This window comes from Chiloscyllium punctatum, chromosome 13, assembly GCF_047496795.1.
Source record: "Chiloscyllium punctatum isolate Juve2018m chromosome 13, sChiPun1.3, whole genome shotgun sequence".
Classification (NCBI taxonomy): domain Eukaryota; kingdom Metazoa; phylum Chordata; class Chondrichthyes; order Orectolobiformes; family Hemiscylliidae; genus Chiloscyllium; species Chiloscyllium punctatum.
In genome coordinates, this window is record NC_092751.1 from 85,262,802 (window position 1) to 85,277,806 (window position 15,005).

The 15,005-nt window shown below is 41.8% G+C and overlaps 1 protein-coding gene across 2 annotated transcripts in view; it reads right to left on the minus strand.

Annotated features, from left to right (window-relative positions):
* mmrn2a (multimerin 2a) overlaps window positions 1–15,005 on the minus strand; it is a 49,192-nt gene that overhangs the window by 9,632 nt on the left and 24,555 nt on the right. Inside the window, exons 4-6 of one of the 2 annotated variants that reach the window (XM_072583057.1) lie at window positions 13,574–13,651; window positions 5,496–5,657; window positions 1,915–3,942 (exon numbers count right to left, since the gene is read on the minus strand). In XM_072583057.1, coding sequence (XP_072439158.1) covers window positions 1,915–3,942; window positions 5,496–5,657; window positions 13,574–13,651 — 2,268 coding nt within the window. Of the gene's footprint in view, window positions 1–1,914; window positions 3,943–5,495; window positions 5,661–13,573; window positions 13,652–15,005 lie in introns of both variants that reach the window. The other variant, XM_072583056.1, reaches the window with a different exon arrangement.

Genomic DNA, 15,005 nt, shown 5'->3' on the forward strand with positions numbered 1-15,005 from the left:
TCATCATGGCTAAAAGTCCAACTCAGTATCCTGATCCCACTTTTACCCTATTCCCTTTCATCCTTCTCGCCCTAAGTAGTATATCTAACTCCTTCACAAAAACATTCAGTCTTTGGCCTTAACTGCGTATTGTGGCAGAGAATTCCAGGCTCCCCACCCTCTGGGTGAAGACATTTCTCTTCATCTAGACTATAATCCCTGGTTCTGGACTCCCTGGCCATTAGGAACATTCTTGTTTCGTCCTGTTAGAATTTTATAGGTTTCCATGAGATTCCTCTCATTCTTCTCAAATACAATAAATTTAGTGCCAAATGAACCAATCTCTCTTCATATACCAGTCCTGCCATCCCAGGAATCAGGCTGATAAACCTTTGTAGCATTACCTCCACAGCCAAAACATCCATCCTCAGACAAGCCGACCAAAACTGCACACAATATTCCAGGTGTGGTCTCGCCAAGGCTTTGCACAATTGTAGGAAAACATCCCTGCTCCTTTATTCAAATCCTCTAGCTATGAAGGCCAACATACCATTTGCTTTTCTCACTGTCTGTTGCAACTGCATACTTAATTTGACTGACTGGTGTACAAAAACACCAGGTCTCGTTACATTTCCCCTTTTCCCAATCTATCACCCATTGCAATTATAACCTGCTTTACTAGCAAAATCCATGTTTTAATTCATCTGCCATGCATTTGACCACTCACTCAATTTGTCTAAATCACACTGAAGCATCTCTGCATTCTGCTCACAACTTATCCACCCACCTACCTTCGTGGAGGTATTACATTTAAATGCCTCATTTATACTGGCATCACTCCCCCAAGCCCTGTCCAATTCCCATTCATGTGCACAGTATGAACTTTGCAAGGCACTCAATGATTTAGAGGGTCTGACTATGTGCATTTCCAAGTGAGCACACATGTGCGGTCACCTCGTAGTTCCAGTCTTAGCAGATACTGCTTTAATTTAAACGCTAATCTCTTATGTAGGACCTTTCTCAAAAGCTTTCTGAAAGTCCAAGTAAATGCCATCCACTGGCATCCATCATCAACTCTACTGTATACATCCCTGAAAATTTCTAGTCGATTTGTCAAACATGATTTCTTTTTCAAAAGTTCATGCTGACTCTGTATGATCCGTCTACGTTTTCCAAATGTTTCGCCATTAAATCACTTACAACGGACTCTGGCGTTTTCTCTTTTAGTGATGTCAAGCTAACAGTCCATAATTCCCTCTTTTCTCTCTACCTTTCTTTTAAATAGTGAGGTTACGTTGCCACACTCCAATCCATATAAACTGTTCAGAGTCTGTAGAATCGTGGACAGTGAGCACCAACACATCCACTATTTCTCGCACCACTTTCTTGAGTATTCTAGGATGTCGATTATCAAGCAAGGTCTATAATCCCAACAACTTCCCTAACACCACTTTTCTACTATACTGACTTCCTTCAGTTTTTCCTCCTACTGAATCCTGTGTTCTCTGACTTCTTTGCGTCCTCCTTTGTGAAGACAGAACCAAAATATTCACTTATTTGGTCTGCCATCTCTCGTTTTATCTCCCATTATAGCTTGCTCTGTCTCTGCTTGTAAGGGGCCTATATTCGTCTTCACTAAGCTTTTCTTGTACCTATAGGAACTTGTACAATCAGTTTGTATGTTTCCTTTATTTCCTATCTTTATCAATCCCTTTGTCCTCCTTTGCTAAAATCTAAACTGCTCCCAGTCCTGAGGTCTGATGTTATTTTAGCCGATCATTATACATCAAGCTAGTGAAGGAGTCCAAAAAGGAGGGTGAGATGATAGGCAGCAGAGGCTGGTTTAAGCTGAAGGTTATGGAGGATTTAAAATGAATGAAGAGGTATAATGTTCAAAAGTCACATTCCTGTACAATTGATAAACAATGCAGTCACCTTGTATATCAGGGATGTTAATTTGATTCACTACAGTTGAGGAATTTCCATAAAACCCCAGCAGTTTGTTGCCCTCATGGCTTTGTCTGTGCTGTTTCCTCATTCGTTTGGAGCCGAAGCCACCTCGTCCAATACGAAATGTCCCATTCGTAAAAAGATTACTCCTGTTCCCAATGAGCTTCTGAAACATAGAGATGTGACCATCAAGGTGCTGTTTCAGAGACGACACGTCTGACTGCACAGTGTTCACGGACTCAACGATCAATTGCTTTATCTGTTCGAAGCTCCGATTGTAATAAAGGGCCTCACTATTACAATGGGCTTCCAGTTTAGTTACTTGCAAATTCAATGTCTCAAAGTCTTTTTTAATTGTTGATATTTCATTGGAATCGTATTTTGAATCATCCATCTGTTCCTTTTCCACTGCCTCGTACTTTGGTTCCATGTATTCAAGGGAACGGTGGTCTCTATCAGCTATTTCTGAAGAGTTTTCCCTCGAAACATTTTTGCTATGATCAGACCTAATTAATTCCTTAATTTTATCATTTGACTGTTCAAGTATATGCAACCTGTTGTTGATGCTTTCCAAAATCATTTTATGGAGAACAAGGTCTTCCTGTGTCAGATTAAAGTTTTGATTTAAATTGCTAATAGAGAGCTTTTGGAGCCCTGGTGCGTCTTCAGATGTGATCTCCAGTATGTCCTGCCCCGTTACACTCTGCAGAATGACTGTGTGCCTCAAAGTATCTTCCAAAAGGGAATTGAAGGAACTATTGAGGTACTTAATCCAAGAATCCAAGGTAGCATCAATTTTTTTTAAATGGCTAATTTCTCCCATAATCATTGTGAAGTTTTTCTTGAGTGTTGCGATGTTTTCGGTCAAAGTTCCAACTTCTTTTTGGTGCAAGTATAAGACGTTCTGTACGTCCTGATGTTTTTGTTGCAAAGACCTGAACAGATCTTGAACAGAATAATTTAAATTAATTCTTAGGTCAAGCTCCTGCTGTTTAAGATCACTCAGGTCGAAATATATTTTGTCCATGAAGTTACTGGCATTCCTTAAACTATTAACAACTACAACATAATCCTGAATTAAATTTTGACAGTCACAAATCTGGTCACCTTCTAGCATGCTGTATAACTTTCGTTTCAGTTCTTTCACATCATTGTCAAGGTTGTAAATATGTTCCTCCCGATTTGAACTTTGATTATTAAAGGAAACATTCAGTCTCAAAATGTTCTCTCTCAAAACAATATTTGTGTCATTCAATTTTTGATTAACTTCTCTTTTCAGACCAGCTACCAGTAGTGCACAACTTGATTCATTCTTCTCCAACTGTTGCTCAATATCAGTAGGCACTTTTGACATAGGATGATACAGTCCAAAGATTCTGCTTAAGTGTGTAAGATTCCTTGAATGTATCTCAATGGTTTCCCTAAGGTGATCAAAGTCCTGTTTTGACAATCCTCGGACTTGGTGGATATGTTTTGAGTTGCATGATGGACATGATTTTGAGTCTTTGAGCTCAGTGATCTTTGAAAGCCGATGATTTAATGTGTGAATTTGTTGCCATAGTCTGCCTTGTTCTTCCTTCAGCTCAGCTGTTGCATTATCCAGAAAGTGTGATTTCATCTGAATGATCTTCTGACTGCGCTTGATTTTTAGATCTGTCTCGGTTTTAATCATGGTTAGGTTGTGATCGAGATTAACCTTCTGGGTATGCAATTCATAATCAAATTTCCGTTGTTGATCACTTAACATGTTTTTAATCTTCTGTAGTTGATCAGTGTTCTCGTCAAGTTTTGACTGTAACTTAGTGCTGATTTCCTCTAGTTCCCTTTGAGGAGTTCGCTGTGACAAAAGCCCATTAATATTCTTTGTGTTGACTTCTATATCTTTTGATAAGTTGAGAACTATATCAGAGAGGTCCTGCAAGCTTTTGTCAAAGGTTGTCCACAAGGAATGAAGATGTTGTCTCAAGTAACTTTCAACATGAGTTTTTAATACATCCTGAAGCGCAAGAAATTCTGTAAAACCAAAATATGTTTAATGTAAGGCGAGTGTAAGATATTTTAGCTGACTATCCACATCACAATTCTACGAGACCTTCAAAACAGCCTCATTCTGTATCTATGTGTAAGAAGAAAAGGGTGGAAAGAAAGAACGCAGAGTAGAAGGAGCAGTGATGAATAACTGAGAAAAACAAACTCATGAGCTAATGAATTAAGCTTCTAAAATTAAAAGCAGCTTTTACGATTGATAGCAAAGTGGTTTGGTCGAAGAAGAAGGCTCCAAGATGATAGAGCTAGACAGTTCAGTAACAAATGGGACAGAATGGTATATACTGCCAAGGAACATCAGCTCAGTATAAGGGAGTTGGGGCTGGGTTTGAGTAACTTGAAGGCATTGTCTTGCCATCATTGATCTGCAGGACAGAAAGCGAGCAGAGTATAGCAAGGACAGTGATGACAAGAGCACAGAATTCATGACAGGCCAGAACTCCAGAAACAAGGTTCTTAGAAATAGTGGAGTTTGGGGAAGAAAAGGATAGAGAGTTGCTGTCGCTAACATCTGAGGGGAAAGAAAAGACTCCAAAACAAGAAATTTATGGATCCAGTTTTGACTGTGTGAGCAGAAAGATTAAAATGATGTGGACCGAGAAAAATTCAGTTTCTGTCTAGACTCTGAACCTGACATTCAATGAACACGCCCTAGGCAGCAATAATGTTATTTGCTACTTTAAACCTATTTCTATTTATTTTGCATTTCATCTCATGGCAAAGCATCAAAGTGCCCTCTGACCCCATTATGACAACATTGCTGGCGTGATTCACTTTGTTCAGATTTGAAGTTATAGGACTTACTGTCAGAAAAATCACTCTCAGCCTTTATCTGGTCCCTTTGGATGCTACAAGCCGTCAGAACAGTTCCAGCATGAGAAGCAGTTGATTTAAGCAATGAGTCTCGTTTTGGTGTTAAGGGAAACAGCCACCAGGAGGTGCAGGTGAGCAATCATGGGTGATGTCTGCTGTGCTGGTTTTAAATGTGTTTTTAAAACAGCATTATTCATAGGTTGTCTTTCAGTGACACTGTTCTGGAAGGTAAAATCTATTGATGGCAGCTTACGGTCATATACTCTGGAGAACACAACCTGATCATCTTTGAATGCTTGCAGTGAACTTGCTGCTGAAAGAAACTACTTGACCTGGTGCATCCATCCCAGCTCCTTGAAAACTGCTCCATTTAATCCCAAATTCCAACTTTATCCCCATTACTCTGCAAATGAGTCCTTTAAAGTACAAATCTATTTGAAGTTCTTTATAGAATTTAATTCCAACAACCTTTCATGATCCAAAATCTACCAATCCTTTGCAAATCGAGGTATGTACATAACTATTTAGAGATACCAACGTACCTGGGACCTTGATAATCTACACAGTTGAAATAGACTCTAAGTGTGGTCTCATTTTGAAGACTTCAATCAAATTTGTTCTATGTTTTGAAGCAAAGGTTTCAGCTCTTAAGTATTTCAGGTACCACAATAGGCATTCAGGTTTCAGAGACTAAGGCTGGGCTGTACCTGTTCTGTTTTCCTTGTTTTCAATCGAGGGATTAATTTGCGAAAGGTTGTTCAGGAGTTCCTGGAAGGGCTGAGTCGAGGCAGTGGTGGCAGAAACATCGTCCTGTGGAAGATGCAGCTTCAAGTCTGATCCCTGCAGATCATCATTTGATGTAATGTGTTCTGCTACAGCAAAATGAAAAGAGCATAAGTCCAGGCAGCATCAGACGCATCACACTAAAACTACTCACTGCTGAGCTCCACAAAGAGCTGCGCAGGTTCAAACCCTGCAAATGTTGGAAATACTCAGCAAGTCAGGCAAGCACAGTGATTAGAGAAACAAATAATATTTCTGACTGTGACGGTTCATCAGCTTTTTCATGATCTTTCTCCCAACACTTCAACGCTGAGTATTTTCAGCATTTTCTGATGATACTTCAGAAAGATTTGGGAAGTAATTAATACATTGGAATTCACTGGTGCAAGAAACTCTGTGACCTGTTACATTCATCCTCTGCTATCCTGGTGGTCTCAAATAGAGTAAAACTGTAATTATTAACGCATTGCAGGAACAATCTCCATCAATAAGTCTACCACAAAGTTATCAAGGCAGTGATAGTGTCTCTATCTCTGAGCCAGAAGGTATACCTGCTCCAGCAACTTTGAACTTTGATTAAAAATATCTACACCAGAGCTAGAGGAAACAATGCACCATCCCCACCCTCTGCTTGAGAGCTTTAGGAACCATGAGTTGACAGTTACCTATTCTAAATGTGTAAGTTAGCTCGCTGAGCTGGAAGGTTTGTTTTCAGACGGTTCATCATCATGACTAGGTAACATCGTCAGTGAGAGTCTCCAGTGAAGTGTTGGTGATATGTCCCACCTCTCTATTTATAGGTCTTGGTTCCTTAAGGTGGGTGATGTCATTTCTGGTTCTTTTTTTCAAGGGAAGGTAAATGGGATCTAAATCAATGTGTTTATTGATGGAGTTAAGCACACATAGATCATGCTGTGGCTCAAATTACTCAATGCCAAATCCTAAAAGGTTATTTTAATTGGTGCAATTTTCATTTTAATTGCTCCCCTTTCAGGGGAGGCTGTTTGACAATTGACTCATTGAAATGCTGTTTCCACAGAATAGGTTACTAATGCACCCCCTCAATGGAATGGAACAAGGAGGCCCAGAGCTTGATTCCGGCTTAGGCTTAGTTGATTGATCTTATCCCGAACTCACCGTTACAACATTATTTATGAGGGAATATCTTCTGGGCTCTATCCCAGGTCTAGGAACGAGGACAAATTGTCCCCTTTCCCTTGTTGTAATGAGACGAGAATCACCACAGCAACTGTTCCTGCGCTAAGTGAAACTAGATTCTATGCTGAATTAGGTGCAGCTCTCAGGATCAATGAGAAACAAGGGTATAATAGCAATAGAAGATAAAATCTCAATGATTGGATTTCCCAGCTGCCTGCATCATCATCTACCTGCCAAACTATTAAACAGTAAGCAAGACCACACGGGTGATTTCCTTAGCTGTTTAGATACCATCCCACTGCTCATTATCTGACTGAGTTCACCAACAGGTGTAACATTACCCTACCCACGTAATGTAGCATAAACCCTTATTGAGAATGCAACGAGTTGTTCCAATAAATATTTAGAAATTGATGAAAGGACATTCAGGAACCAGAAGGAAAATTATACGGCAGAAGTCGCTGAAGTTTTTTTATATAAGGAAAAGGACCATTATCAGAGATTGTTTAAGCGATAACCCAAGACAATGAGTTAAAGTGATATAATGATCTGAAGTTAAGAAAAAGGCCTATGATAAAGCGCCATATGAGAGGCTTCTGTCAGTAATGAATAAACAAAATAGTTACGTGGGGAGGTAGATTATAATCACTTGAAGGTAATGATTCTAATTCAGGGTATTCCTGAGCCTTACATCCCCTAGCCCCTCAATCCATCCCTATTTATCACCAAAATTCCTGTACTAATTGGAACGTGTAAATACTTCATTATTTATGTAAATAATTCTTGACTACCCTGTAAACAGCCTAAATGATCACTGATAATTTTACAAGTAATTAACAAAATTGTCCCAGGAAAATTTAAAAGGTTTTTTTTGCAAGTCCCTTTGAATTTTCTCCCAGGTCACAGGCAGGAATGTTCTTGATCAATCTTTAATTTCTGAAAACACCAAGGCAATGGCAAAGGATTGACATTTCCTGAATGAATAAGGTGTTAACAATTTATATAAGTTTGATAGAGCTGATTTCCATCCTGTCGCTGGGAACAGAGTAATGGAGCACCGTTGTTGCTGTTGTTCAATGTACAGAAGGTGCTGCCCTGCCCAGGCCAGGCCCTAACACACAGTTCTGTATTTCACCAGTTTCAAAATAACCAGCAAGTAGAAGCATTGAAAGCCGCAAGATTTCCGGTCAATTACAGAGAATTCCATGGGGTCAATCTCGGGACTTCCTGATTGAGGAGAGAGTATGCTTCCTGCAAAGAGCTGATTTGTTGTTTTTATTCTGTGACTGACCAGACTGGATATGTAGCCACAGCTGTCTCCAGGCGATACTGCCAACACAATAAAGGTTACCCTAGGGATGTTTGTGGGACCAGCAATGAGGGATAGTTTCTGCTGGCTGCTCGTCTCTCTCTCTCTCTCTCTCTCTTTCTCTCTCTCCACGCCCCCCCCCCCCCCGCCACCCCTCTCAAAGGGAGACTTCTTCAGGTCAGCATTCAAGCCAGAACTCTTCTGAACATTCAGACCATTTAGGAGAGCAAATCAGCAAGTACTTTGATCACGAGGGGGACTGGATTTCTAGATATTAAAGATATCAAGGGTATGGAGCTAGAGTAAGGAAATGCCTTTGAGCTGTATCAGCCATGATCTTATTGAATGGTGGAGCCATCTGGATGGGCTGAATGGCCTACTTTTCATATTTTCTGTTTCTATTATGGCGATACTATAGCTTTAAGAGAAGACAGTTAATGAAGACAGCCTGCTCAATACCAATAAAGTAAAAAGCTTGAGAGGCCTTGGACGTTTAAAGAATGTTGGCACAATAGAAGCAGCCTGAATAAGTGGGGTCAAGATCCCACAGAACCAAGATTTTTAGATATAGCTTTCTGCACTTGTTGGGGTCTTGAAGCTGGATGTGGAAGCTCTTATTCCTCTCTCTATTACAGTTAAAAACTGGTGTTCTCTTCCTGCTGCTGGATTGCATGTGAGACAATCTATTTCATTGAATTTGCCTTTGTCAAGGGTGTGTTTATGGGATATTAATATATTGCAACAATAAACTGGCTGTAGTTTCTATACATATTATTTTGTTAAACATTTCAGTAGAATTACAGTTAAGCCTATTCTTTTATGTATGTAAGTTAGCTCGCTGAGCTGGAAGATTTGTTTTCAGAAATTTCATCACCATGACTAGGTAACATGATCAGTGAGAGTCTCCAGTGAAGCGCTGGTGATATGTCCCGCCTCTCTATTTACAGGACTTGATTTCTTAAGGTAGGTGATGTCATTTCCTTTTTTTTCAAGGGAAGATAGATGGGATTTAAATCGGTGTGTTTATTGAGTTCTGGTTAGAATGTCATTCCTCTAAAAATTCTTGTGCATGTCTTTGCTTCACCTGACCTAGGATGTGTGTGTTGCATTCTAACCAGAGGCAAGACATACCACCAGCGCTTCACCGGAGACTCTCACTGATGATATAGAGTGGCACGGTGGCTCAGTGGTTAGCACTGCTGCCTCCCCGGTTCAATTCCAGCCTTGGGTGACTGTCTTGGGTGACTGTTAGGTGCGTTAGTCAGAGGAAAATGGGACTGAGTAGGTTACTCTTCGGAGGATCGGTGTGGACTTGTTGGGCCGAAGGGCCTGTTTCCACACTGTATGGAACCTAATCTAAAATGCTACCTAGCCATGGTGACGAAACATCTGAAAATAAACCTACCAGCTCAGTGAGCTGACTTACATACTTATCATCAACCTGAGCTACAAATTTTCTCAACAATCCCTATTCTTTTATTTTTATTTTGTCTGTATTTTAACTGTGGTGTAAAAATAAAGTATCTTTTGCTTAAAGTTGAGTGGATTGACCAATCAAATTTCATCTGGAATGCAACACCTTACAGCTACCTTTAAAATAGGAAACGTTTAGAAGCTAGGCTATCTTCTTAATATATTTTGAGGGGATTTGGTCTGGTGCTTAACGCTTTCTGACATTCTCTCTCAAAAAAAGCTGTGGATGCTGGGGCCAATTGAAATTTTCAAGACTGAGCAAAAGATTTTATTTAGTTGATAAGTTTGCATGAACTGGTGGACAGCAGGAAAATGGTTTGGGTTTCAGAGCAGTCGTGAGCAGGCCTGAAGATCAGAAGGTATATCCTGTTCTGAACATTCTTAAACTCCTTCCTCTCTGTTTAATTCACCAATCTTGAGGCAAGGGTTCTTCTCCCATTCCCATTCCCATGGGAATGTGGGTGCATACGGAGGTCAGCAACTCAAACTCCCAATGTTCCAAATCTTTAAAACAGGAAAATTGAGAATCTCCAGCTATCTTTCCACCTGAGTCTCTGAGCTTCACTCCAGCCAAGTAGGTCCACAGGTCCGTGAGAGGAGAGCCAGGCCCAATCTGGGTTTCAGAATCTGATTCCAAGTCCTCGCAACTTTAACTCAAAGCTTTAAACCAAGTCGAACAAAGTATACAGTAATATTCCAGCTTCCATTGGCTTTGATTTCTTTGAATGTAATCTGGTTAATTGTTAACGTGTAATGGGAAGTGGGAGCAGTACTTGTCCATTAAGCCTGGACCACATTAAACTAGATCATTACTGATTTCAAAGTCATGTTCCCTCACTATCCCTGTAAGAAATCTAATGAACCCTAACTTGTCTACACTCAATGACTGAGCTTCCACAACCATCTGGTGTAGTGAATTCCAAAGATTCACCACCCTCTAGATGAAGAGATTTCTCTGTATCTCAGTTCCAAATGGCTTCCCCCTTTCTCTGACTGCATCTCCTGGTTCCAGACGCCTTCCCACCAGACTGGGGGAACCATCCTTCCCTTGAGGAGCCCTATAAGGATGTTCAAAGTTTCACCACTGAGCCTAACCACTTCTAAAATCTAGAGAATCCAGGCCCTGTCTCGCTGATTTCTGTGCTGAGAGCAGAAACTAGGGCCGGGTCACAAAGCAACAGGACGAACCTCTGTCTCTCCACTGAGTTGGTGACAGGGATCCAGCAATGCTGTTTGAAAGCAGGGGAAACCAGTGTTAAATTCCGAATGATCAAAGTTTTTGCAGCCACTCTCAGCATTCGTAGACCCAGTTCATAGCCATAGAGTCATTGAGCTGTATAGCACGGAAACAGACCCTTCGGTCCAACCCGTCCATGCTGACCAGATATCCTAAATTAATCTAGTCCCATTTGCCAGCACATAGCCTGTATCCCTCTAAACCCTTCCTTTTCATAAACCCATCCAGTGTAAAGTAGGGAAAAGCTCTACTACCCACATATCTACAAACACTAGCACTGTTGGGATTCTTTCCATGGTTATTTAATCCTTTGGATTTTGTTCTCATGGAGATCAGGGAAGATAGTAATGAGGGATGGAATGACTTTCTACATTTTTCACTCTGTATCTACATTAATCTGAGCCATAGCACAGTCCAGGAGCAAAATCCCAATTCCTCTCTTCCAATCAGCATTCTCAAGTCAGATATAGTAGTACCACCTACTCTCCCTTTGAAATAGGTTTATGATCTGATACTTTACTATGGAGCTTCTCAGGGGATCACAGATTGGAATATTTATTAAAACCAGAAAACCTCTCAGTCCATGAATCAAACACAATGGTCCGTACCATCTCTGCTGTGCGATGGATATTTCAGAATGTCTCTTAAATCCAACCTCGGCGTAGTAGATGCTGTAGTTGAATCTTAAATTTGCATCAGTTATGTATCTCTCAAGCTTCAGGCACAAATCATTCCGAGATATTAGTCCTTGCTCACAGTCAAATAGTATGTGATCTTAAATGTAAAATATTTAATATTGTAACGTTGCACGAGTCAGGTACAGTCTTCATGGTATTTGCATGAGCATTCTCATGTTAGCCCAGTCATCAACTATAAATATGGCATCAAACCAAATAACTCATGCTCTGAATCACTGCAACTGAACCTCCAGCAGCAGCTGGTGATGGTGAGGGAAAGCAGCCAGAGCAGTCAATCAGACCCTCTCTGGAAGAAACAAGGTCTTTAGGGGAGGGAGGTCTCAGGGGAAGAAGGAGCAGAAGGATTCCTCAACTCAATGTAAGTCACAGACTTAACTCTCTATAAATACACTAAATACCTCCTTGTTTAACTTTGATTTCCCTTCATCCATAGAATCCCTACAATGTGGAAACAGGCCATTTGGCCCATCACGCCCACAATGATCCTCTGAAGAGCATCCCACTCAGACCCATCCCCCTGGCCTTACCCTTTGGCCTTGCATTTTCCATAGTTAATGCGAGTAACATAGACATCCCTGGACACTGGGGGTAATTTTGCATGCCCAATCCATCTAGCTTGCAGGTCTTTGGACTGTGGGTGGAAACCGAAGCATCTGATGGAAACCTACGCAGATACGGGGAGAACGCTCATGTTTGTAATGATCTGACGCTGGTGGAATAATGAACTCTGCTTCGTGATCTTCGGGTCATCCGTGTGTTCGATTTCATGTTATATTACTACTGAGGATTGCTAAATGTCAAGTGTAAAGAGTTGTAAAGTATGAATGTGCCAGATTCCAATTTAGAGCTATGACTTATTTCACCATCTGGAGGACACACTTTGATCCCAATTTGAAAGGGCTGGGTCCTGTTGCACTGCTCTGCCATTTAAAATGACCCCTCTGAAAGGTCTATCAAAACCACTTTTGTTTGGCAATCTACCTTGTTTTTTTGAAAAATTAGTTCATGGAATATGGGTGTTATTGACTAGGCCCCAGGCCTGTCTCGACTTGTCCTTGAGAAAGTCATGATGCACTACTCTCTTAAATCTCGGCAGTCCTTGGGGAGGACTGGTTTGCTCACAATGCTGTTCGTGAGGGACTTCTAGGAATTTGATCCAGTAACAACGATAGAACAGCAACACAGTGGGGAACATGGTGTTCCCAAGCATTTGCTGCCTTTAACATTTTATTGAAGGTAGGAGAAAGTGAGGACTGCAGATGCTGGGGATCAGCGTCAAAGAGTGTGGTGCTGGAAAAGCACAGCAGGTCAGGCAGCATCCGAGGAGCAGGAGATTCAATGGTTCAGGCTTATGCTTGAAACCTCAATTCTCCTGTTGTTCGGATGCTGCCTGATCGGCTGTGCTTTTCCAGCACCACACTCTTCAACTTTTAGTTGAAGTTGCAGGTTTGGAAGATGCTGTCAAAGGAGGTGTGTGAAGTTGCTGCAAGTACATCTTGTAGATGGTACACACTGCTGCTACTGATGTCGGTGATGGAGCACGTAGATGTTTGTGGGTGTGGTATCAATCAAGCAAGCTGCTTTGTCCTGGATGATGTCAAACTTTTTGAGGGTTGTTTGAGCTGCATCCATCCAAGCAAATGCAGACTATTCCATCATATTCCTGACTTGTGCATTGTAAATGGGAGATAGGCCTACTGTATCTATAAGACTAGTCCAATTCAGTTTATGGTCAATGGCAACCCCCAGGAATTTGAAGAGCTCTTTCTCAGATAACAAGTGACAATATGGCTGTTCCTTTCTGAGGCCAATCCTGGTCACTTGGATCAAAGATGGAGCTGAATATTGCTCATTCACCCATAAATTAACAAAACAAACCCAGTTACAACGGGGGAGGAAATATTATAATCAATTTGTTCAGAGATTGTATTACACACCTCTGGAATAGGTAGGACTTGAATCTGGCTCTCCTAGCTGAGAGGTAGGCATTCTACCATTGTGCTACAAGTCTATTCCCACCCCAGTCCCCAAAGAAACTCAGCAAGTCTGGCAACATCAGTGGAGAGAGAAACAAAGTTAGTCTTTCTAATGTAAATCCATTTTTGTTTTGCCTGAACTGGGACTTACTTGGATTTATGAATGCTTTGATTGTTTGCTGTCCTTCCAACGTCTCCAGAGAGCCTGTTGCAACCAGCTCCTTCAGCACTAGAGGAATAGACAAAACTGTTTGAATAATTTTCAGTTTACAACATGGTACATGTGATGCCATTCAGATTATGTTTTCTGTTGTGCGTGCATGTTTTCAAGTGTGTCATATAATTCCAATAGAACCATAGAAAGTCTACAGTGCTGAAAGAGGCCATTCAGCCCATTGAGTCTGCACCAACCCTCTGAAGAGAAACAAAACTGACCCACCCTGTACCATGGCCAAACCAGCTAACCTGCGCACCTTTGGACTGTGGGAGGAAACTGGAGCACCCGGAGGAAATCCACCCAAGACTAGAATTGAAGGCGGGGCCCTGGCACTGTGAACCACCGTGCATTGTCATTATCTGATGGTCCCAGGGTGTGACAAGAGCTACAACTGGGAGGACATTTGGAGATCTGTAGAACCAGAGAAGTCACAGAAAACAGCCTCCCAACCTAATCCCATTTTGCAGCTTTTGGCCCATAGCCCTGCAGGTTACAGGAGTATGGCCAGTCTGCTGGCTTATTGGTGGCAATTTACAGAGAAGGCCCAAGTGAATCAGAGAGTCTGCATAGAGGAGAACAAACTCTCTCAGCCTTCGGACTGGGCGGGTTGTGTGTGCATCGTCCTGCTCCCCTCCTGCCAGGAACTGAGCCAGAGGGCTTTCTTCATTCAGGTCTCCACTGGTTAGTCTATATGAATTTCAGGTCTCAGTTAATCACTAGCACCCCCCTGTTTTCCCATTTTGTGCTGCAGATGGCTCAGGTTCGCCTAAGGCTGTGCCAGTTCCTACTATCTTTGCCAGGAATAAAAACCCATTTGGGTCTCTAATGTCCTGAGAGAAGGAAATCTGCCATCCTTAGCAGATGAGGTCATGTGACCCCAGACCCACAGCAATTGGTTGACGCTTAACTGCCCTCTGGGCAATTAGGGATGGGCAATAAATGCTAACCCAGCCAGCAATGCCCTCATCCCGTGAGCAAGAGAGAAAAATTGCAAAACGGCTAATAGTTTTGCATTAAGAAGGAAGATTTGACTTTATATAGCACCACACAAGACCACTAGGCACCCTAAAGGAGCCTTCCACATCCATCAAAGTTTTACTTGCACATCCATTAATATAATTTATTGTATCCGTTGCTCTTGATGCGGTCGCCTCTACATTGGGGAGACTGGACGCCTCCTAGCAGAGCACTTTAGGGAACATCTCCGGGACACCCGCACCAATCAACCACACCACCCTGTGGCCCAATATTTCAACTCCCCCTCCCACTGTGCTGAGCACATGGAGGTCATGGGCCTCCTTCACCGCTGCTCCCTCACCACCAGACGCCTGGAGGAAGAACGCCTCATCTTCCGCCTCAGAACACT